This window comes from Atta cephalotes (genome assembly GCF_000143395.1).
Source record: "Atta cephalotes unplaced genomic scaffold scaffold00012, whole genome shotgun sequence".
Classification (NCBI taxonomy): domain Eukaryota; kingdom Metazoa; phylum Arthropoda; class Insecta; order Hymenoptera; family Formicidae; genus Atta; species Atta cephalotes.
The window spans coordinates 5,290,378-5,311,603 of NW_012130076.1; the positions used below are offsets into that span (position 1 = coordinate 5,290,378).

General features: G+C 32.1%; 1 protein-coding gene across 1 annotated transcript in view; it reads right to left on the reverse strand.

Moving 5' to 3' along the window:
- Nucleotides 1–225: 225 nt before the first annotated feature.
- LOC105617287 (protein unc-79 homolog) overlaps nucleotides 226–21,226 on the reverse strand; it is a 21,577-nt gene continuing 576 nt past the window's right edge. Inside the window, exons 3-47 of the mRNA XM_012198853.1 lie at nucleotides 20,755–20,916; nucleotides 20,243–20,413; nucleotides 19,701–19,790; nucleotides 16,526–16,711; nucleotides 15,687–15,919; nucleotides 15,368–15,582; nucleotides 14,945–15,300; nucleotides 14,236–14,377; nucleotides 13,890–14,066; nucleotides 13,536–13,807; nucleotides 12,981–13,123; nucleotides 12,650–12,877; nucleotides 12,303–12,449; nucleotides 11,798–11,927; nucleotides 11,520–11,692; nucleotides 11,133–11,281; nucleotides 10,881–11,038; nucleotides 10,498–10,679; nucleotides 10,110–10,311; nucleotides 9,790–9,984; nucleotides 9,550–9,663; nucleotides 8,672–8,820; nucleotides 8,399–8,520; nucleotides 7,654–7,885; nucleotides 7,305–7,446; nucleotides 7,046–7,244; nucleotides 6,418–6,688; nucleotides 6,031–6,257; nucleotides 5,452–5,900; nucleotides 5,299–5,388; nucleotides 5,007–5,183; nucleotides 4,803–4,891; nucleotides 4,431–4,684; nucleotides 4,218–4,331; nucleotides 3,999–4,139; nucleotides 3,772–3,926; nucleotides 2,673–2,767; nucleotides 2,296–2,547; nucleotides 1,906–2,133; nucleotides 1,622–1,783; nucleotides 1,345–1,517; nucleotides 958–1,219; nucleotides 721–861; nucleotides 497–619; nucleotides 226–414 (exon numbers count right to left, since the gene is read on the reverse strand). Coding sequence (XP_012054243.1) covers nucleotides 226–414; nucleotides 497–619; nucleotides 721–861; nucleotides 958–1,219; nucleotides 1,345–1,517; nucleotides 1,622–1,783; nucleotides 1,906–2,133; nucleotides 2,296–2,547; nucleotides 2,673–2,767; nucleotides 3,772–3,926; nucleotides 3,999–4,139; nucleotides 4,218–4,331; nucleotides 4,431–4,684; nucleotides 4,803–4,891; nucleotides 5,007–5,183; nucleotides 5,299–5,388; nucleotides 5,452–5,900; nucleotides 6,031–6,257; nucleotides 6,418–6,688; nucleotides 7,046–7,244; nucleotides 7,305–7,446; nucleotides 7,654–7,885; nucleotides 8,399–8,520; nucleotides 8,672–8,820; nucleotides 9,550–9,663; nucleotides 9,790–9,984; nucleotides 10,110–10,311; nucleotides 10,498–10,679; nucleotides 10,881–11,038; nucleotides 11,133–11,281; nucleotides 11,520–11,692; nucleotides 11,798–11,927; nucleotides 12,303–12,449; nucleotides 12,650–12,877; nucleotides 12,981–13,123; nucleotides 13,536–13,807; nucleotides 13,890–14,066; nucleotides 14,236–14,377; nucleotides 14,945–15,300; nucleotides 15,368–15,582; nucleotides 15,687–15,919; nucleotides 16,526–16,711; nucleotides 19,701–19,790; nucleotides 20,243–20,413; nucleotides 20,755–20,916 — 8,261 coding nt within the window. The remainder of the gene's footprint in view (nucleotides 415–496; nucleotides 620–720; nucleotides 862–957; nucleotides 1,220–1,344; nucleotides 1,518–1,621; nucleotides 1,784–1,905; nucleotides 2,134–2,295; nucleotides 2,548–2,672; nucleotides 2,768–3,771; nucleotides 3,927–3,998; nucleotides 4,140–4,217; nucleotides 4,332–4,430; nucleotides 4,685–4,802; nucleotides 4,892–5,006; nucleotides 5,184–5,298; nucleotides 5,389–5,451; nucleotides 5,901–6,030; nucleotides 6,258–6,417; nucleotides 6,689–7,045; nucleotides 7,245–7,304; nucleotides 7,447–7,653; nucleotides 7,886–8,398; nucleotides 8,521–8,671; nucleotides 8,821–9,549; nucleotides 9,664–9,789; nucleotides 9,985–10,109; nucleotides 10,312–10,497; nucleotides 10,680–10,880; nucleotides 11,039–11,132; nucleotides 11,282–11,519; nucleotides 11,693–11,797; nucleotides 11,928–12,302; nucleotides 12,450–12,649; nucleotides 12,878–12,980; nucleotides 13,124–13,535; nucleotides 13,808–13,889; nucleotides 14,067–14,235; nucleotides 14,378–14,944; nucleotides 15,301–15,367; nucleotides 15,583–15,686; nucleotides 15,920–16,525; nucleotides 16,712–19,700; nucleotides 19,791–20,242; nucleotides 20,414–20,754; nucleotides 20,917–21,226) is intronic.

The following is a 21,226-nucleotide window of genomic DNA, read 5'->3' on the forward strand; positions in this document are numbered from 1 at the left end:
AGTGATTTAAAAATTGGATTATGGAAATAAAAAATGTTTGAAAAATTCAACACTATATTATATTTAAATTTAATGATTTATTAAAATTATTTGTAGTAATTATAATTTAAAGAACAACTTTTTTTTGTATATGTTTTATATCTTCGACATATATTGATCAATGTGAAATTTTCCAATTCCACAAAGTAAAATTTCATAAAGCTCGTTTTTAAATTTCTTCTTTTTTTAAATGGAATAGAATTGCGTGGCGGTAGAAGATTGCATTTCTATTTGGCCCATCTTAAACTGTAAACGATGTAACCATCGTAAAAGTATCGCGTTTGATTCTCTTCTATTAGTAACGAAATTTTCCGCCATTTTATTCGGTGGAAAATCGCGGCAATTTTGCAACCGCATTTGTAAATGTCCTGGTAGCTAAAAAATGAAACAAGCCAACAATTGGTCACCATACTTTATCTTTCTGTTCCGATTGTTCGATTTTATCTTCAATTCTTACTTGAACATGATGAGAAAATAATATAGCATTCCATAGAGGTAGTAATTTGCTCAACAAGATTGATCCGCATTCTAATAAGGCCTCTAACAAGCTTAAGAAATGTAAGTTAAGCATTTCAGAGAGCTAAAAATTAAATTATTTCTTCATGTTGTTGCTTCAAGTTTATTTTGAATGTGTCAATTTAAGAAGAATTTAAATAATATTGAATAATGTTTTGTACTCACAGCTTTCGAATATGAAACGAGTTGCAAAATGCATGGCGTTATCTTTCCCCAAAATTCTAATAAGATATTCATGGTGACATTGTGGCTCTCGCTGTTTGTTACGTTATTCTTAGACATTTCTTCCAAATACATTGTCCAAAGCTAAAGTCAAAACGTTAATGCAAATTCAGTAGAACTTATATAAGTGTAATATTTCACAACCTGTATTAAAAATATTATAATCTAAGATATAAATACTTGGCAAAGAATAAACGCGTGGAAGAGCGAGGACATGTGAAGGACCGAGGTTTTTGATTGTTCAGGAAACCCCGAGAAAATGACTTGTATGTGATCTGCGATGTGGCAAGATACTTCTTGAGGTATCGGTTGCGCCAACGGTACCGTTGAATGAGAATGACTGTTATTGTTGCCAGTATACATTGCTATATGCGTAAGTGATCCCAGTAACAGCCAGGATAAGAGTCTGATGTGGCCAATACAATCGACGTATTCGCGAGCTCTAAAATGTTCACGTAAATTTAATTAGCTTCTATAATTGCATTAATTAGATAAAATCTTATTAATGGTACAAAATATAAAAGAGATGATTAATAGTGATAGATAAAAACAATACAACAAGCTTACCCTTGTTGTATAGACGGTACTGTGTATAACCATGGTAAGTAACGTGCTACGGCTCTGTTCTCTCTATTGTTGCCTCTCGTAATTTCTAAAGCTACGTATTGAGCAAGGCCACACTTTAACATCCCGCCTATTGTGTCCTCGTTTAATCCTGCTTGCATACCTTTGTTATAACTCTGAGAAAGGAAAAGTTCTTTAAGTGAGGAAAATAAATTTCGCAAAATCTTATTAACTATAATAGCGATTGATTTAATATACGTGTGCGTATTAGATATATTACCTTGATTTTACTTAAAGTATGAAAATCAGTTAAAAATTCGAGGACATCCGATAACTGATTCTTTAAAGATTCAGAGGCATTCGTATTATAGATCGGCGACATGTCTGTCTGAATATTATTTTCCATTGCAACAACACTATTAGGCAAGGATCCTCCAATATCCTACATTACACGTTATTATTAATATCCTTTTAATTTATCAGTTTTTAATTATAAACTAATTAAATTATGTCCGAAGTTTAAACTGAAAAAATTGACATTATGAATATTATGCAATTATTTACTTGGAGCACAAATTGAAGCAATAATAAAAAGTTGGAGTCCGGTATTGTAATTTTAAATTTGATGGCCTGAATTAATTCGAATACAATCGTCCTTCCAAAAAAATGTTTGTCACGATCACGAGTAAATCCTCTATGGCATAAATAGCACAAGTCCGTTAAATAATTATATTGCAATGTTGAGTTTTGTATAGCATAACTTAATATTTTGGAGAATGGATCCAGCATTCCCTAAAAAAAATATTGAGATACAATTGAGATGCTAATTTAATTAAGTAAATTAATAAAAAAACTACATATTACTTTACTTACTTTAAAAACTACATATTTCTTTTAATTAGTAATTCGAAAACAAGAAAGAAGAATCTTATGCAATTTTACTGATTAAAATACCTTCGATTGTTGAATCCCTGGAACTTTTAATATTGAAATCATAATTCGTAAGAGAGGAGTAATATCCTCGATGGAAGGAAGCATAAGAACGAGTCTTCGAAATAATCCATCAAATTGTGTCAATAATCCACTCCATGTAGCCGCAGCAGGACCCAATCCTGCTTCCAATGGCAAACAGTCCAAGTAACATGCTATATTATATAATATAATTGGCAGCCGTTCCAGTGGCAACGACTTTTTCATGTTTAACGTCTAAAAATTGAATTTTACAAGGTAAAATAAATTTTTTTTATATATTCTAACGTAAAAAATACACTTAGCGAGTTACAAAAATAAAATGAATTTACTCACGCGTAATATTTAAATTACTTTCTTACCTCAAGCAACAATTGCAATGGTGCGATTGGATTTAATTCGTTAAAATCGACTAAGGCTTGCGCAACGCTTTTGAAAAATTGCAACCTTGTCGTTTCTGCAAGTTGAAAGAATAGAATGTATAACAATAGATAACAATAAAAGAACTTATTATTATTTGAAATTTTCCAGAGAAATTGATGTTAGACAACAGCTGTATTCGTAAAATATACGTGACAATTATCAGAAAACTTTTTACAGCATACACTCTTAAGACTCGTCTACATAACAAGGTATAACAGGCGTAAAAACGCAAGCGCAGACTTAAGAGAATTGTTCCCGGTCGTATTGGCGTGGTATAACGGCGCAACGAAAATAAATTAAACATTATAAGAAAAACGACTATATATGAATAAATCGAATAAAGTAAAGAACGCCGAACGATCAAAGTTAGATGTTACGAATATATTTAATCAATTTTTTGTTCCAAATGATTGCGCGCTGATAATTGTCGGATTTTCAAAACAATCATTATGAAACGTTTAATAATCCCCTCTAAATAAAACCCTTAAAAAACGGAAAGAAATTTATTACATAAATTAATTTTATTTCCAACGGCTGCGCCCACGTTACGCCAGCTGTTTTTGCTGGCGCGGTTATATGTGATTACGCGGTTTGGATCCTTAAAAACATGGATAAAGAAAATTATTATCGAGACACTATCTCATTATTATCTCCTGATAATAATGAGGAATGTGATATAATAATGGATCGATAGGGAAAAATCTGTCACAGAAGAACGTGTGATATATATTCGTACATTCATTAACTTTGTGTATCCTAATACATAACTGTATATTAAAACATTGCTAGTAGATATAAAAAAAACAGCAGTTTATTTTCCATCACCTGTTTGTATCGACGACAACAATGTTTAAACATTCGTACGCGTCATGAGCTTATTTTGCGCCTGCGTATAGAAAAGCATGGCGCAGACTTCTTGCATCTGCTTAAATTTGTGCCGCGCCTTTACGTCTTGTCGTGGACGAGTCTTTATATTCAAAATTTCAGAATTAGGAAAATTATTTGAATTCTATTAGTCTATCAATATAATATTCTTACCATTTAAATGAGTCTGAAACATTTGCATAAATATTCCATTAGGTGCTAATTGATGAAGAACACATCTGAGAAATTGGTGCGCTACGCTGACCGCACCACCTGGAAGATGCATATTTGTTTCGCTTTGCCAGGGATACATTGCATTAAGAGCAACCCTAGTATACACAAGCAATACATTAGTACTTTATTTCATTAGCTTAAAAATATATTAAAAATATAATATTTACTTGGTAACCACACCGAGTATTTCCGGTAATAACGGTGCCGCTAGGGATGGCTCTCGATGAATAAACGTTCCCAAAGTTATTATACACAATCCAAGTTCTTCATCAGAATATTCTTCTCTTATCGTTCCGCACTCCGAACATCTGTAGTAATGTTATCAAATCAAGTTCAATGAGATGTTAATAATTTGGTTTAATAACATTTAGTATGTTAAATTATACCTATCGTAAATGCAATCATCGCCGATGCGAAATAAACTTTGCTTTAAATTAAAATCCGCATGATACGCTTGTTGAGAGACAAAATCTAAATTTTGTTGGACTTGTGGGCCAGACCTATCGAGACAAATATACGCAAATTAAAATGTGATATCTATAATATGTATCATCCGTATAAGTTTTGTTATAAAAATACTAATAACATAAAAAATTTACCAGGATTCCATTCGTCTCGCGTGAGTAATCATATCTTGATCCGTTATAGCGGTGATCTTCCGTGCTCTGTCACGTTGAATTCGAAATTGATCCTTCGACTTAATCTTCTGATCATGATCTGCTATTTTCAAAACGAAATCTCCAGGATCGATCGCTGGAGGAGACGATTCCAAAGCCACCTGTTTAATTAGTCTTCTCGGACTTGGCGATCTACTCGAATTAATTTCATTGCACGTTGGTACGAGTGATGTTGACTGTGCATAATAAATAGATATTTTATTTTTACAGATTTATTTTGCCTAAAAAGTAAGTATCTATTTTGTGTGTTCGTAAACCACGCGAGATTCTAAAAGAATAAAAAAATGTTTTTACCACATTATCAGATGCTCCACTATCCTGTTTCATGAGTGTCATACCATGGGTGTCACGTTTTACATCTTCGTTCAACTTATTATTTGTATCTAAAAGAGAAATATTTCGAAGTTTGATCGTGACAACTTTTATTAAAACATTATATGCACGTGTGAATATTTGTTATCGGCTTATCATTAAGACCCAGGATTAGTGCATACAAACCTTCGATATCTGAAATATCGAGAGCTTGACGTACTCGCTCAACTAAGCTGGGGAAATCTCTTTGAGGCCCAACCGGCAATAATCGTTCCGGCGTTGGAAATTCCAGCTGAGAAACGCTATGCGGACTCGTAATATCACTGGACATACAAGTTTCGCTGTCTTGTTCAAATGAGGAACCTATAAAATTACACTCAACTTCAATCTTTTTTAGATTAGACAACTTTCCTTCCATTTTATTTTGCTCGCGTTATTAAATATCTATTTCTTTATCACTTTAAATCATTTTACTTACTGACTGTCAAAATGTCCATTTTTGACAATGGTGATTCTGGAGAGCCATATGTATCTTCGCATCTTAATACACGTTGCGCAGCTCGTGATCCTAATAAGAAATTGTGTACTTTATTTATTATTAATTAATAAAATAATAATACGAATTGCTTACCAGTCGCTCGAGCTATTGTACCGATGGGAAGCAATCGTTCAACGGTCGGAGTAGTCATTAAAGGTTGCGGACCAATAGGAGGATCACCTATTTGCTGTCCATTCTCTGTACTTATGATTTGCGATGATATAGAAGAACTCAATGCCGGTGAACTCGAATTATCGCTGTTCGTCACTGTAATTACTTGGCAAGGTGAAATCGGCGATGTTGCTGTAATTGTGATCTGTTCCACGTGTTTCTGTCTACCTAAATGTTTAGCGTTCAGAGGCTCGATATTATTGATACCGACAGTTTTAACGAGCGCTTTTTCTTTCTCCTTTTCTTTTTGTTTTTCCTCTTCCATTTCCTCCTTTTCCTTTTCAGTTTCTTTCTCTTTCTCCTTTTCCTTTTCTTTCTCCTTTCCCTTATTCTTTTCTGTCTCCTTATCCTTTACCTTTGGTAATTCAGGTCTAAAAGTTTATAATAAAAGAAATATAAATGTATCTTTTTAATATTACTAAAAATAAATATGTATTATTATTAGTGTATTATTATTAGAAAGTTGTATTGAATAATAGTTGGAAAGATGTCCAATCTTACTTTTGAATATGAGATATGCTGGTAGCAAGTGTTAAAGCACTCGATAAATCGTATGTTTTCGATGTGTCTCCGTTGTAAGGTAAATGTCCTTTGCTATTTTTTGTCGGCATAGCTGTTTTAGGGAAAAACCTTGGAGGCTCTTGTTGTCCAGTGAGAAATGTGCTTGTTACCATCATTTTCACTCCTTCATATACGCTCCATTTCTTTTGAGAGCCGCTTTTATTTCCCTGCAGCAAGTGATCACATATTTTTAATTCGCTCAATAAATTTCAATTATTATGTATTTTACCGTAAAAATTTGAGAATGTTTTCACTTTATTTAAAATTGGTTCGTTTTACTATTATACACTAATTATTTTATGCAGATTTTATAATAAAAAAAATTACTTGATTAACTTCATCTTCATTTCCACCTAAGAACCATATAGGCTTCGTCACGGATTCTGCCTTTGGCTTATTAATATTTCGATTGTTTGGTTCAACTGTTCCATCCAACACAATCGACATATGTGGTTCTTGAAGAGATGCATTTCTGGGAATTGTTTCTTCTAATTCCCCAAGGGATCCTCCACTACTGCCATGTAAGGTGCTGTCAGATTTTGGGCTCTCAGGAATCGCTGCCAGCTCGGACTCCGTATCATCCGCATTGATCGAATAACTTTGCAAAAGTATTCGCAATAGCGACAAATTGTAACATGTCACTACTTACGTAAATAAAGACAGAAGCGTGTAATAACGTTAACATTATTAAATATGAATTCAACGCCTATTAAATATTATCTAAAAAGAATACTGTAACAGTAAAGTAATTGATCGCTAAGTATGTATAAAAATTATATAATAAGTAATCTCTTCTGAAAAAATATTAATAGTTGCTATTAAATAAAATATACATTATTTTCATCTTTATTATTTTCATCTATTCTTCAATTTAACTTAATAATTTTTTTCTGCAATTCTTCGTGCAATTCAAGAATGTCAATTATTTCGAGAGTACGACTATAAATTTATTGACCTTGTAAAATGTTTGTTGAAATAACGACATGCTGGACTATTATTCTCTTCCCAATGAGTTTCCATTTGCCCGTGCATTCCTCCAGGACTGCGTTGATGCACCGAGATTGGTGCACGCATCGGTGGAGTTTCCGTATCTATTTCTCCTATCGTGTTTGTTGTCAATTCATGTTCTATTCCGAGCGAGGGTTGAGACACATCTGAAAGATATATCGCTTTATAATTACTCTACGATCTTTTAGGCTTGTTTGAATTCTTACCACGAGATCTCGAAGGCGGTGCACCCATAACTATAGTCGCTGGTATTCTTCTACACTGATGATGCTGAGTATTAAGCGTATTCAAAACTATCTTCACTAATGCTTGAAGCTGATTACACCATGGCTGTTGCCCATATTGACACTAAAAGAATGATTTATAATTACTAATGTGAGAATTAATTTGTAATAATCAATTCGCGCAAAAATTCTTACATTCTTGTATAGTTACATGCAAAGATACATAACTTTATGCTTATCATACTGGTTTCTTAAAAAGGAATCACATTTTGGGAATTTTAATTTATATATGTACATAATATGTTTATTATTTTTCATAGAAGCTTTTTACCTTGTATAAAATAACAAGTAAAGACATCAACCAAGATCGCCTGATATGTGGTTCTAAATACCAAAGACTGTAGTTCGGTGGTTGATGATCAGTTGGAGGTGTAGATTGCGGAGGGCAAGGGCAATATTGTAATATCGCCAAAACTGATGGCGTCATCAACCAGCCCATTACATGATTCTGGTCTAATAGTTGTGGCAAATTAGCAATAAAGACGTTAAACGCTGGCGACAACCTATAATGATTCTATTATTATAAATTTTATTAAAATAATAAAAAACAAAAATGTAAGAAATCTCTGATATAAAAATTTGATACATAATTTTAATCGAACATTGACAAAACTGGAAATTGTTTCATTTAATTGATTACAATATTTTTTACAATCTTCATTGTATCTGAGAGCTGTTAAATTATTAATATAGTTCAAATGCTTACTTGTAATAATAATTAATTTATTAGTCAAATTCTAAGCAGAATCCTAAGACTCATAACATGTTCTCGTAAAACTTGTAAGAACTTATGATAACATTCTAAGTTTATGCGTATATATCGTAAGACGTACGATTATTCGTAAATATCTATGATTTTTTATAAATTTTATAGCTAGTAAGAAGCTGTCTATAAAAATATTGTATAAAGGTATAAGCATTTAAAAATTCTTACAAGTTTTACAGGAATATGTTACGAGCTTTACGATTCTGCTTAGAATTTAGGCATTAATTACAATATGTTACGGAAATCTCACCTTAAACGTTGCGGAGTGGTATGGAAAGTGCGCTCAGTCTGATTGTATCCCAACAGAAGATATAAGTGCCGCAAGACTATACCCTGCGTTTTCGACATTGGTTTTTCATCCGTCGGATAGGCCTGATTGAATGATATTAATTTATAAAATTGAACGCATAAGATCGAGAAAATGTTTTGCAATTTTTAAATATTTCACGTTATGTATTATATCGAAAGTTTTCTCTCTTTTTTCTTGTATTACAAAGATAAATTTAATAGGTTGATGATTTACCTGATCCTGTCTCGATAGAAATTGCATTAAGAGAAAGACTAGTAAATGCATAGTTTCTTTATCTGCTTCTTCAAGATCCACGATTTTATGAGTATATCCTGGCAACGTACTAGCTTCGTCGACCATGTTCAATGAATGTATGTGACCATCTGCAAAGTTTTCCAATATTAATTACGTTCTATAGTTAGAAGATTCAACAAAAAAAGAAGAATTAAGATCTACAAAGTAAAAATATTAATGTTAACTATATTTCTATCTATGTCACTTTTTACAATTCAAAGAATTAATTATAAATATATGCTAAGTAAATTATAAATTTACATTAAACAAAAGAAAGGCATGCACATCACATATTATCTCAAAAACTAATTAAAACGATACACGAAGAAAAACTAAACTATTAATTCAAAGCTGTATTTTGAGATTATGTATTGCGAGAATGAAGAATTTTATTTTTTATATTATAATATATAAAGTATACAATTTGACTTGCTTTCAATAGATTAAAAAAATCTGCCCAATCAAATCTATTTTACGAGATAAAAAAGGATAATACTATTTTTAAATCTTTGTTATTATTTGTACGTTGCAAAACATGCATTTAAAAGCAATTTATAAGTCCTTTCATAACTTGCTCAATTTTTACAATTACTTTACGGTTTCGAAAGCATCAATCTTTACACTTTAAACATACATTAATAACAGACATCACTAAAGCATTTCTGCGAATTTTGCGACTTGCTACTTACCGTTCGACCTATTCGAACGATCCATCTGGAGTTGATTGCATTAACATCCGTGTAATACAAACGAGCAACATATTTGCGCGTACATTTATGTCTTGTCTACAGCTACACAGGCAACACACGCTACTCTACCTGGAATACTGTTATTAGGCGGGGTGGACCCCAACAACTGACCCAATCCGAATCTCGAGCTCTTCCTTTTCAAGATCGGCGCAGAATACTGTCGGCTGTACACCTTTTCCTTTTCTGCGTGAAAGATGCGGAAAACAAAAGGAGAAAAGTAACACACAGTGTACGATATAGTTTGTGATGTGCGCGAAAAGGCGATAGGGATAAGGACTAGAGAAAAACGAGAAAATTTAGAGTATGTACCTTGCTTAGTATCTTGTCGAGGTATCATCGACGCGGGTGCGGACATCGTACGCTTGTAAGGCCATTTTGTGCCAAAACTCGCACTCAGTGTCTTTACGGAACTTGTTCCACTACCGTCAGACTGAGATAACGCTTCATGTGCGCGATGTAATTTCTTCATAAATATTTCGCTATTCATATCCGTATTTTTTAAATCTATGACAGAAAAGCTTACTCAGAACGTCAATATATTTACTCAAGCAATACAATTTTTTAAATGTAATACATAGCGTAAAATGTCATAATGTTTTTCCCTGAAACATTAATAGGATGATACTAACCGCGCAAATAAGTCACATCCCCCGACTTCTCCAAGTTGATTTGAGCCTCGAGAAATAACGTATCAAATCGATTCAAGAAAAATTCCCACGTTAAGATACGTCGATCGCTAAGACTATTGTGTAGCTGATAAAGCGATTGCAATACCATTGGCCGGTCTACTATTACGGAATCAAATTGTGTTTCCAGGCATAAAATTAACGACTGAAATAAAATTATAAATAATAGTTTGAACATGAAGAATTATTTTTTTTATCAAAACCCAGAAATTATATATATAATGATATTAAACAATAAATAAATACTCTAATATTGAGAAAACATGATAGATGTTTTTTTTAAAAACTTAATTTCAGATAGGTGAAGTTTTAAGAACTTGATAAAATTTACCCTAATTGCTGTATCGTGAATAGTACCAAGATACAAGGTAGCACGTTGCGCAACATACACATTATTGTCATCCATACTTGTTATTAAATAACAGAACGCATTTGCTAATGCAGCTTGAAGACTTAATATGTTCCGCAATGGTGTTGAATCCATAAATCTTGCAATTAATGTAACGCGTTCGACTGAAATATAATAGAATATTAATTTAAAAAAATTTAAATTAATTAGAAAATGAAAAATACAGAAATTAAAAAATAAAATAAATTAATAGATAAAGGAATATAAAATAAAGAAATATAAAATACACTATGCTAAAATGAGAAAGATCCAATTAGAATAATAATAAATCAAGTAATCAACTTATTCATATTATATGTGATTACCCGCGACGAATCTAACGCGCCAATCAGAATTGTGAAATTCTTCTTGTACCAGCCGCCAGAAAGTGTCGGTGCCGCAGGGTAATGTTACACAATGCAATAATAACGGAACAGTCACTTGTGCTATATGCGAATGTTCTGCGTTTAAGAGTTCCCATATACTGTAAAGGATAATAAATAATTGAGAAAATTGAAACTACACAAGTTCTAATCATCTCTGTAAAAAATACTTTAACAAGTGTAGCTAATACATACTTTTTTATTAATAAATTCTCTTGGCACCATATAAAGAATCCTTGATGATCCTTCACTGCAGTATTAAACGCGTCACCATACAAGCACATTACATTTAAGCACTGCAGCATGTAGTAAAGAATGTCCGGTTTGTCGATAGTCATTATTTCCTGCATGAAATTTTTCGAAAGTAATTTTTAATCATTTTAATTAAATAGTTTTGACAATTGTAAAATTTATTCTTATAATTATAAAATTATAAGTGATGATTTTTTTGCGAACTGATTACTTAAATAGTTAGAGTCAGCGCGTAATTATTAAATAAATTAATAATCGTAATTCTGTGCATATTGCACATGCATTATAGGCCGCTGTAATACAGTTGTAATACAGTCATAATATTAGTACCTTTAGTAATTTATGAATATATTGAAGTTGTTCTGGTAATTCTTCTATCGTAAAACGAAACTTTCCTACGGAGGTATGCCAAAAGTCATCCGAATCAGCTTCTGGACTTAAACTTACGGGTTCATCGTTTTCACCTATCAGATGTGGTTTTGCCACGCTCACTGTTGCAGTAGCTGAAAATGTATACATATGTATATATGTGAATTTATATAATATTATAATTAAATATAATATAATTATTGAAAAATTATGATAGAATACATAGAATATTGGCTCACCGACGTCTGTTTCTGACAGTGTAACCGTTCTCGCAACGGCGGACATAATCTTCTCCGTTGGCATGATAGCTGCGAGATCCAGCTGTTCCGAAACTGTCTCTACTGTCGCTGTCATAATCTGTTCGAAGAACTGACATAAACGATCAAAATAGCTATTCCGGTAACATAGATTAGCCTACCGTGTCTTTGTGATCAGGCCGTGTCGTAGAAGAAGAGACAGAGAGAGAGAAGCGCATACGGACACATATACACAGTTAAGACAGTTTTAAGTAGCATGCTGCTTTATTAATGGAAGATTGTGTAATACGCAGTGACATATTAGAAATAACATTTTTTTGGTGATGTTTATCTCATTGAAGAATAAATTTCTTTTCGTATCCTTTTTCTTTTTTCAATAAAATCACGGAAATTTAATTGTCAATGAGACAAACATCAAATATGTTATTAACGTCCGAGATCGAAAGATTGATTTGCCATTTTAGAGTTTATTTATTAAGAGACGTACGTGTGGCATATGAACTAAGACTCCGCCGACAGAATGCATTTCTGGTATGGGCATGTTGATGACCACATCCGGTTTCGAATCACCCTTCTTTGTTGTTTCTGGGGAACTTTTACGAGCATTATCGTCCGCATTTTCATCCACGATTGTCTGAAAAGGATAAAAACTTGTTAGTTTTCTTTTCTGTTTCACATGTAATTAAAACATTCTATAAATAAAAAATACATTCTATAAATAAGAAAAAAATAAGTTATTATTTATATTTATTTTATTATAATTTTATTATAATTTTATTATAATCATATTGTATAATAATTATCAATTAAATTAAAATTATAAAGTCAACTAACGTCGGGAGGATATGCCGGATTTTCTGGTGCCATGTAAGTAATCAATTGTAGACATAGTTGGTGCCAGATTACCCTTGACTCACAATAAGAACATTCGATGTCTGAAGTATTATCGCAGACGTGAGAGTTGTTCCAATTGGATGCAACTATGGATTTCATTAAACGGCAAGCATCTCGACAAACTCGTGTATTAATTCCAGTATGCTTGTCTACATTTTGAAGTTCCATCTTCCAAAATAAATTTTTAAATTTTCGTTACATAAAAGTGAATGAAAAAAGATTTTATACATAATTAATATATAGATAACTCTTTTAAAGATTTATATCTTACTTGTTTCAATAATATATCAAGCATGAGAATACAACAAGATAAATTAAGTTCCGCGTTCGTCAAAAATTCTATATGTCTTGGTGTTGGCACTACATCATCGGAAAGTGGTGTCGATTTCCCCGAATCATTTTCCACTATGGGACCTGTTAAACATGTTAAAAACCATGTCTAATCTTCAACATATATTAAGTTCTAAAGCGTCATGTTTGAAGTACAGAATGCAATCTCTTATGACGATTGAGAAGAAATTCAAAGTTTTTTTTACCTACACAATTTGAAATTTCATAGTAACAATATTTTCGTCCAAAAAAATTATATTAATTTTCTCTTCGAAACGACCGATGTAGTGGGTCGAGAATTAAAATTATACAACAAATTTAATTAATAGAATTTAAAATTCTAAATAATAAAATTCTAAATAATAAATTCTAAATAATAAATGAGTAGAGCCTTCTTAATTAAAAATAAAATTAATTTTTATAAAGCTAACAATTCTTTCGGCAAAAGATTAAGGTACAGTGATAACTAGTACAGATAATAATTATAATTACATACATGTAATGTTTACATCATCTTCTTTCGTAGACTTGCTTGGCTTTAATTCTGACTCTGCCAAGCTCATTGATTGCATAACAGCTACTCCGTTGCTAAATATTGAAAATAGTTGATCCAAGGGTAATGTTATTTCCAGCATAGTAAGTGTTTGCAACCAGTGAAGAGCCTGTTCTTGTACTTTAGCGCTCGTATTGACGAACCGTTTTGCTATAAAGTTATACATTTTCTTTACGTCAAATCCTAAAGAATTCATGTCCCGGTCCAAAATTTTGCTGCAACATAAAATGATAAATATTTTTCGTGTAAATTGAAAATTCCAAATATGTAAAGATTTTCTCGAAATAAAACGAATACCTCAATATTATCTTTAACTCCTGAAGTTCATTTTCTGGAACGTCATTTACCACTGCTTCCATCCAATGCGGCATCACGTAATCCCATACGTCAGGCGTTATCACTTCGTACGGTACCAGACAAAACAGCCGATGCAAACCGTCTTTTAAATGCGATGTCCGAGAAGCCAAGGTTTCCCTTTTGGCAGAACAATAACTAATATTAATTTTGTCAACGTGATTTAATCGTAAGCGTAAATATTACAATAATGTCGTTCATTGTAATATTTACGTAAATTTCGTATATATAATCAAAATTATATATATATTATGTAAAGATTATTAAAAAATGCAAATCTCTGCTTTACCAATGACCTCCGACCCTGACGTAGTCCGCAGGATGTGGTAAAAGACAGGAAATAAATACTTCATAGTGCGTTTTCATAACTTCTGAGAGCCAGTCGCAAACGTACTCTGTTTTTAACTTTTCAAGCGCGCTTTCTGCCTGCCCTGAAATGATTGAGAAATTGATTATAAAAAGACAAAAGTATTAAAATTGATATAGGAATGCTATTATGATTGATCGTTAAACTATCAATCTAACGACATATAACACGATTGGAACACATGAACAGATTTGACATTTATTGTTATCCCGAACTTTGGCATGCAATAATGCGAGGCTACATTTTTCAAAGTATTCGACATTTAAGTGCAAATTTCAAATATGTGTCGAGTTGTGTGCTGATATCTTTGATACATGCAATTTTTATCAATGATGAAATCTCGAATATTTTTGTTTAATTCATACGACGGAATATATTAAATTCGGCTAAATATTTCAGGTGTATTTTGATTTATAATTTCAGAAACAAATATATTCAAACATCGACATAATGTTTTTCTTGAGACAAACATGAAGGCTAACAACATATATTTTACATGTACAGTGTGTATACAGAGGATGCTTACATCTTGTACATCTTGGCAACATATTTAGCCGACATACGCTACTACCTACGTCTGGCTCTCTACGTCTACTTGAGTAAAGTGTATATATGCAAAGTGTTAAATTACCAACAGAAAAGATAAGGTGTATAAGTCTTTTTTCAATACCATCGAAACAGTAGGCAGTGACATGAAACCAATGAAATAACATTGATAATAAACGGCCCAGTATTTCAACCGGGGTATCTTCGTTAGGGGTACAAAGTCCCACTAGCAGCCATACGCCATATCTGCCGAGGAGCTGTCGTTCCTCTAAGCTCGTAGGGTCGCAATGACCGAACGTACTTCCGATACCGCCAGCACCGCTACTTGCGCCACTGCTACTTCCTACGAATCCTATGCCACCCTTATTGCTAGTACTAGCATTTATATCTGTCGTGTCCCGATTGCTATCGATACTTATCGGTTCAGCTTCTCTGAGCAAACTGTAAAACAAAAATACCATGTCTAGCTGAGCTTGCATTATCATTTATGATTACGGTTACAGCTTGCCTGACAATCGCTTGAACCATATAAGTTTGCGCTTGCGGCTCCAGCTGCGAAATGTGCGGAAGCGCCATGTGATAAACGTGATCACCGCCACGACGATTGTTATGACGAATACTATGACATTGTTGACAATATCGTATAGGATGATTTCCATTGTAACTTGCGCATTCTGTCGAAAAGCAAACACTGATAGCTGATTTATCCTTCCCTCTACAGTTCTGATCAAAAACGGAATATAAATATTAGTAAAATTTTAAATATTTGAGCGACACTGTATATTATGTACAACAAATTTGAATTCTCTCAAAGTTAACATGTTCACCTTGTTTTCGCAAACCATGGACACCTGTTGCATTGGATGCAAAATATCGTAAAACATTTGATTTGGATGTTCTCGATGAATCTCATTCGCGCATTCGATGCAGAGATAAAGAGGAGGCGGAGATTCAACAGCGTATGTGATGGAAATATCATGATTGTAACAGACTTTTGCAGCTTCCGCATTGCCGGCATTCGGACAGCTATCTCGTTGACATACGAATGGGGTGAAATCATCTGGAACGCAGATAACGCAGTTTTATATGACATAGATTGTTGTATGATTCTTGGAATTTATTTATTATCTCTTGCCTAATATTAAACATATATTAATATATTTAATGTATAATATATTTATATTTTTCGTATACAATGGACTGACCGTTAACGCAAAACACATGTCACAAAGCTTAATAAAATAAAATTTAACAACTTGATTTGTATCAAAGAATAAACTTTAATATGGTGATTCTGCAACACATAATGCCTTGATAGAAAAATTTCAATTTCGTGAAATCATTTCACATTTTGGAACACTTTTCAGCAAAATTTCAGCATTTCAAAAAAATTGCAGTTTAATTTCAACGATTTTTAACTGAAAATTTTTTTTTCAGCAAAATTTCAGAGAAATTCCAGCAAAAATTTCAGAGAAATTTCAGTTTAATTTCAGCGATTTTTTAGTATGTTAACTTGAAAAATTTACTTTCAGAGAAATTTCAACAAATTTTCAACAATTTCCCTGAAATATTCCAAAACGTGGAATAATTTCAGCGAAATTTTTTCACCAGAGTGTACTTTATATTTTTCTTATATAATTATTATAATTTTAGGTTTAATACCTACTAGCAAATTTTACTAACACCGCACGGCGATCGAATAAATTTGGATTAAATGAAGGCCAGTAGTAAAACAGTAATTTTGCAGCTGATGCTCTTGCTGATGCAGTGCCGTAAGCGATAACGCAAAGAATGTCTTTCACTACTCCTGGCTTTAGAGCCATTAAACACTCCAGCAATTGACAATGATGCGCTGAAAAGAGAAAATGTTCTCTTTCGTAATTTTATTCTATTTCGACGCATACGTCTACAAATTTAACATTTGTATTCGCATGAATACACATACCCGAGTAAAAAATACGATTCGGTTAATCTGACGTATGTGGCTCTGAACAGAAAGCATTGCGGTATGCCCTATTCAGGAATCCCTGATATAGACTTGATAAGGAAGAATTCAAAATATACTCGACTTAGATCTCACCGGGAAATGAATAGGCACGCCCTACAAAGATATGCCTGACTTGTGCCCTACTAAGCAATATCTGAATTGCGCCTTATCAACGTATGCCCGACTTGCGCCTGAGCAGGAAACACGCAGACATGCCTTATTAGGGAATGCTTGACTTATGCCTTACTAAAAATAATACCTGAATTACACCATATTAAGGTATGTCAACTTGCGCCTGAGCAGAGAACGCGCAGGCATGCCCTATTAAAGAATGTCTGACTTATGTCCTACTAAGTAATTTCTGAATTGCGCTCTATTAAGATGTACTGACTTGTGCCTGAGCAGGGAACACGCAGATATGCCTTACTAAGAAAAATCTGACTTAGGTCTTACTAAAGAATGCCTTAATAGCTTCTAAAAACGAAAATCGGATTTACACCAGATCAAACTAAAATACATATCTTATGTGCTCTGTTTTGTTATTTTCTTTATCAAAAAATTAATCAATAAATTATAAGACCAGGTTAAGTTCATTCTCGATTCAGGTTCATTCTTCAAGTTCATTCATCTTCGGTTTAGGTTCATTCTTTCATTTCTCATGGAAAGTAGCAAAAAGAGAAAGCAAGACTTAACACGATGTAGAGTGAGAGAAATCGGAAAGTTCGTCGCAGAATTAATGCGAAGGAATTCCTTAATATTGCAAGTATGCATCAGTGAAAATGTAATTTTTGATCTAATTAATATCAATGAAAACGTTGATATTAAAAATTTAAATAAAAATGAAAATGTCAGCTCTTTTATTGATATACTTTATTGTACAAATAAGAGAGAATTACTGAATGCGTTCCACTTAATCTATTTTTTTATTACTATTAAACGGAATTAAAACATCAAAATATAAAAGAAGCGTAAAATGCTTTTTTAACATTTCATTGTTCCAATTTTTGTCTTCTAGAAGTTTCTTTTATGCTTCTATTACTCTCCCATTACATCAATGTAATTTATATTATGTAATTCTCATTCATATAATTTATATTATTGTTACTAATTGTTGCCTATATTAAGTAATAATATAAAATATTGATGAGGTACGATTTAGGTGTCCAGTAAGCATTCGGCAACTCTTCCCTATATTTTTTTACATATTTATTCTTGAGAATTCATTATACAGATACCTTTTCATACATACGTAAGAAAAAAGAATTATTTGAATATATAGAGTATTCCATTTTATATTTGACAGTCAAATATTCGAAAAATCGCGGAGTCTTACAGAAAAATATTTCAGTCACAACAAAAGTTTTGTGGCGATATTGTAACTTTTAAGCCTTATAACTAAAAAAATATTTTATTATATATTTTGAAAAACTCTTGAGATAAGCTATAAGAATGCAATAAAAAATATAAAGAGTTCCACTTAAAAAATTTAAAGTGATCTTACACTGATCTTTATTATCCATACTCTCGAAGTTGCATAATTTCGTTAAATTTTTCATTGTCACTTGATAGACGTTGATCGAGATTATTTATATTTCACAGTAATTAATAACTTCATCGTTAGGGTTTTTATAATTATCTTCAACAATGTTTTCAATTTCATTCTCGATAAATATGTTGTTTAGTTTTGTTGACTCAGACGTGAATTAATGAATGTTCAATCTCTTCTTCTGTATAACTTCATCCAAAGTCTCATGTTTTCTTGGAGTCATAAAACGTTTGTGAAATATTTTTTTCTAAAACTTTGTGATTTCCAAATATTTGATTACCATATATAAAATATCAAATATAAAATAGGACACCCTGTATACAAAAACTAAATGTTTACTATTTTTTTTTTATAAATGATGCAATTCTGCCGAAGTTAGCAGAACAAGAGATTTTATAAATGAACATTAGAATTGTTGTATAATAAATGAAAATGCTCTAAGAGGAAAGGAGAATGAGAATAATTTAGAAAGAAACAGAAAAGTACAGATGAAAATATTAAACATTCATTCACGTCTGAGTTTATAGAACTAAACAATGTATTTATCGAGGATAAAGTTGAAAGCGTTGTTAAAGCTAATTGTGAAAGTTCTAACACATCTCTAATAATTATATAATTCTAATAAAGTTTCCTTACACAAAAAGAAGAGGCGTGATGCATATTTTTGATTTTTTTCACACAGAGTAAAACTATTTTTTAACAACAGAATTTATAGAACAATCCTAAAATCGAGAGAGATCTTTCACGTATTAATTAAGATATGTAGAATTGTATAGATATGTAAAAATAGAACTTTTAATTTTTAAAAGAATTCCCATAATTTCGAGATTTTAATCAATTTTAACTTATTTGGAAGACTATAGGTTTGTTCGCGTCGCATGCTTCTACCTGCTTCTCTTTCTATAACTGCTACTCCAACGCCGTGATCGCCGCGGCACGTACGAATCCTACGTACGTTGCTTGAACGGTCTCTAATCAATAGAGAAAGACTAAGGCATATTTTATCACTTTCTGATCATGCCCAAGTGAGAAATTCTCAACTAGGGCATACCCTATACTCCTTGATCAGCCATTTGATACGTGGTATTACATATAGCATTAGAGACCTATTAAGGCTGAAGTAGAGCAAGCCATACGTGGACTTGAGGAGGGCCCTACTCGAGTATATACACACTTTCATAATAATACAAGATTTTAGAAAAGCGTATAAAAGTTCTAGCACAAATCATCTTATTTAATATAATTTTGAATTAAATTGTATTAATTTTATACTTTTCCCTATGACATACGTTATATTATATATGATACCTGGATTATTGGAATACTGAAACACCATCATTATAACAGCGGCCACTGATTGACTAGCGGCACTTTCGTCTCCAATTTCAGGTTTCCTTGCTGAAAGTTAAAGTTTGTAATAAAAATCTTTAAAAATTTTTTGTTCTTCTACCATTAGCTTTCAAGTACTACAATAATAATAAAATCTTAATAATAATGTAAATGTAACTGCAAGCTAATCTGGATAACGTCATCTCATAAAAATAAAATTATTAAATCTGCTTATACATGTATCTGTACATATAGATAATTAAAGCTTATGTTTACATTAATTATTAATAAAATGCGCACTATTCTACGCTTTATCAATTGGTTTTTTTTAGTCGGCAAGCCAATTTTTCACCTAATGGAAAAGCTCCTATCGGTAAAATACTAATATTTTCTTTCCACACTCACATTCCCTCCCGGCAGCTGTTATTCTCTCTTAGAAAGACGAGAATGTGTGCTTATCATAATATATACACAAGTTCGAATAATACTGATACAAATATAAATGTAATGGAAAAACTCACTGATGGCAAACGGTAAAATGTAAAAACAGAGATAATTGACAATTTCTTCATGCAGCTCCACGGGAAGTACTGATATCGTACTGGCAGTTAAATACGATAAATTGTCGATTAGATCGTGATCCAAGAATAACAGCATGCACGCTAGACATTGTAGCAAGGCTTTCCCGAATGCTAAAAAATAAATTATATTTATTATAAATTATATTTATTATATTTATTATATGCATAGAATTAATGATCCTTGACAAGAATATTCCGAGAGAAAATTTACTGGTTTATAAGCAAATTGTAATCCATATTATTGAAAATAACATTAAAATTTATATTTTTATTTATACCATATAAAGAAGATATGTAAAATTAAGTTTTATAACATGCTTTTCTCGATAATTGTTAAAAAAAGTAATTAAATTTGTTTTAAACTTTATTAGAGTCAAGTATAAGTAACACTTCTAATTTTCCATTTTATGTAATAACATGTTTAATAATGTCGAAAGATGAAGAAAACAAACCTGGCAAGCCAACATGGATCAACGGTGTAACGTCGATCATCTGCGTCAACGCATTATAAAGCTGCTTGTAATCCAAATTTGGGAACAAAGCCATTCGTTCTCCATCGAGCTGTTGCAATTTGATCATATCGAACGGCGAAACAGATGATTCTTTTAACAGGCCTGAAAATATTTATTGCTATATTTTATTTAGATTATTTAAGCGATTATGTTGAAAAACGAGAACATAAATATTCTCATAATATAAAGGAGAGAGAAAGAGAGAGAGAGAGAGAGAGAGAGAGAGAGAGAGAGAGAGAGAGAGAGAGAGAGAGAGAGAGAGAGAGAGAGAGAGAGAGAGAGAGAGAGAGAGAGAGAGAGAGAGAGAGAGAGTAGAGAAGTAAGTAGTAAGTAAGTAAGTAAGTAAGTAAGTAACGTAAGTAAGTAAGTAAGTAAGTAAGTAAGTAAGTAAGTAAGTAGTAAGTAAGTAAGT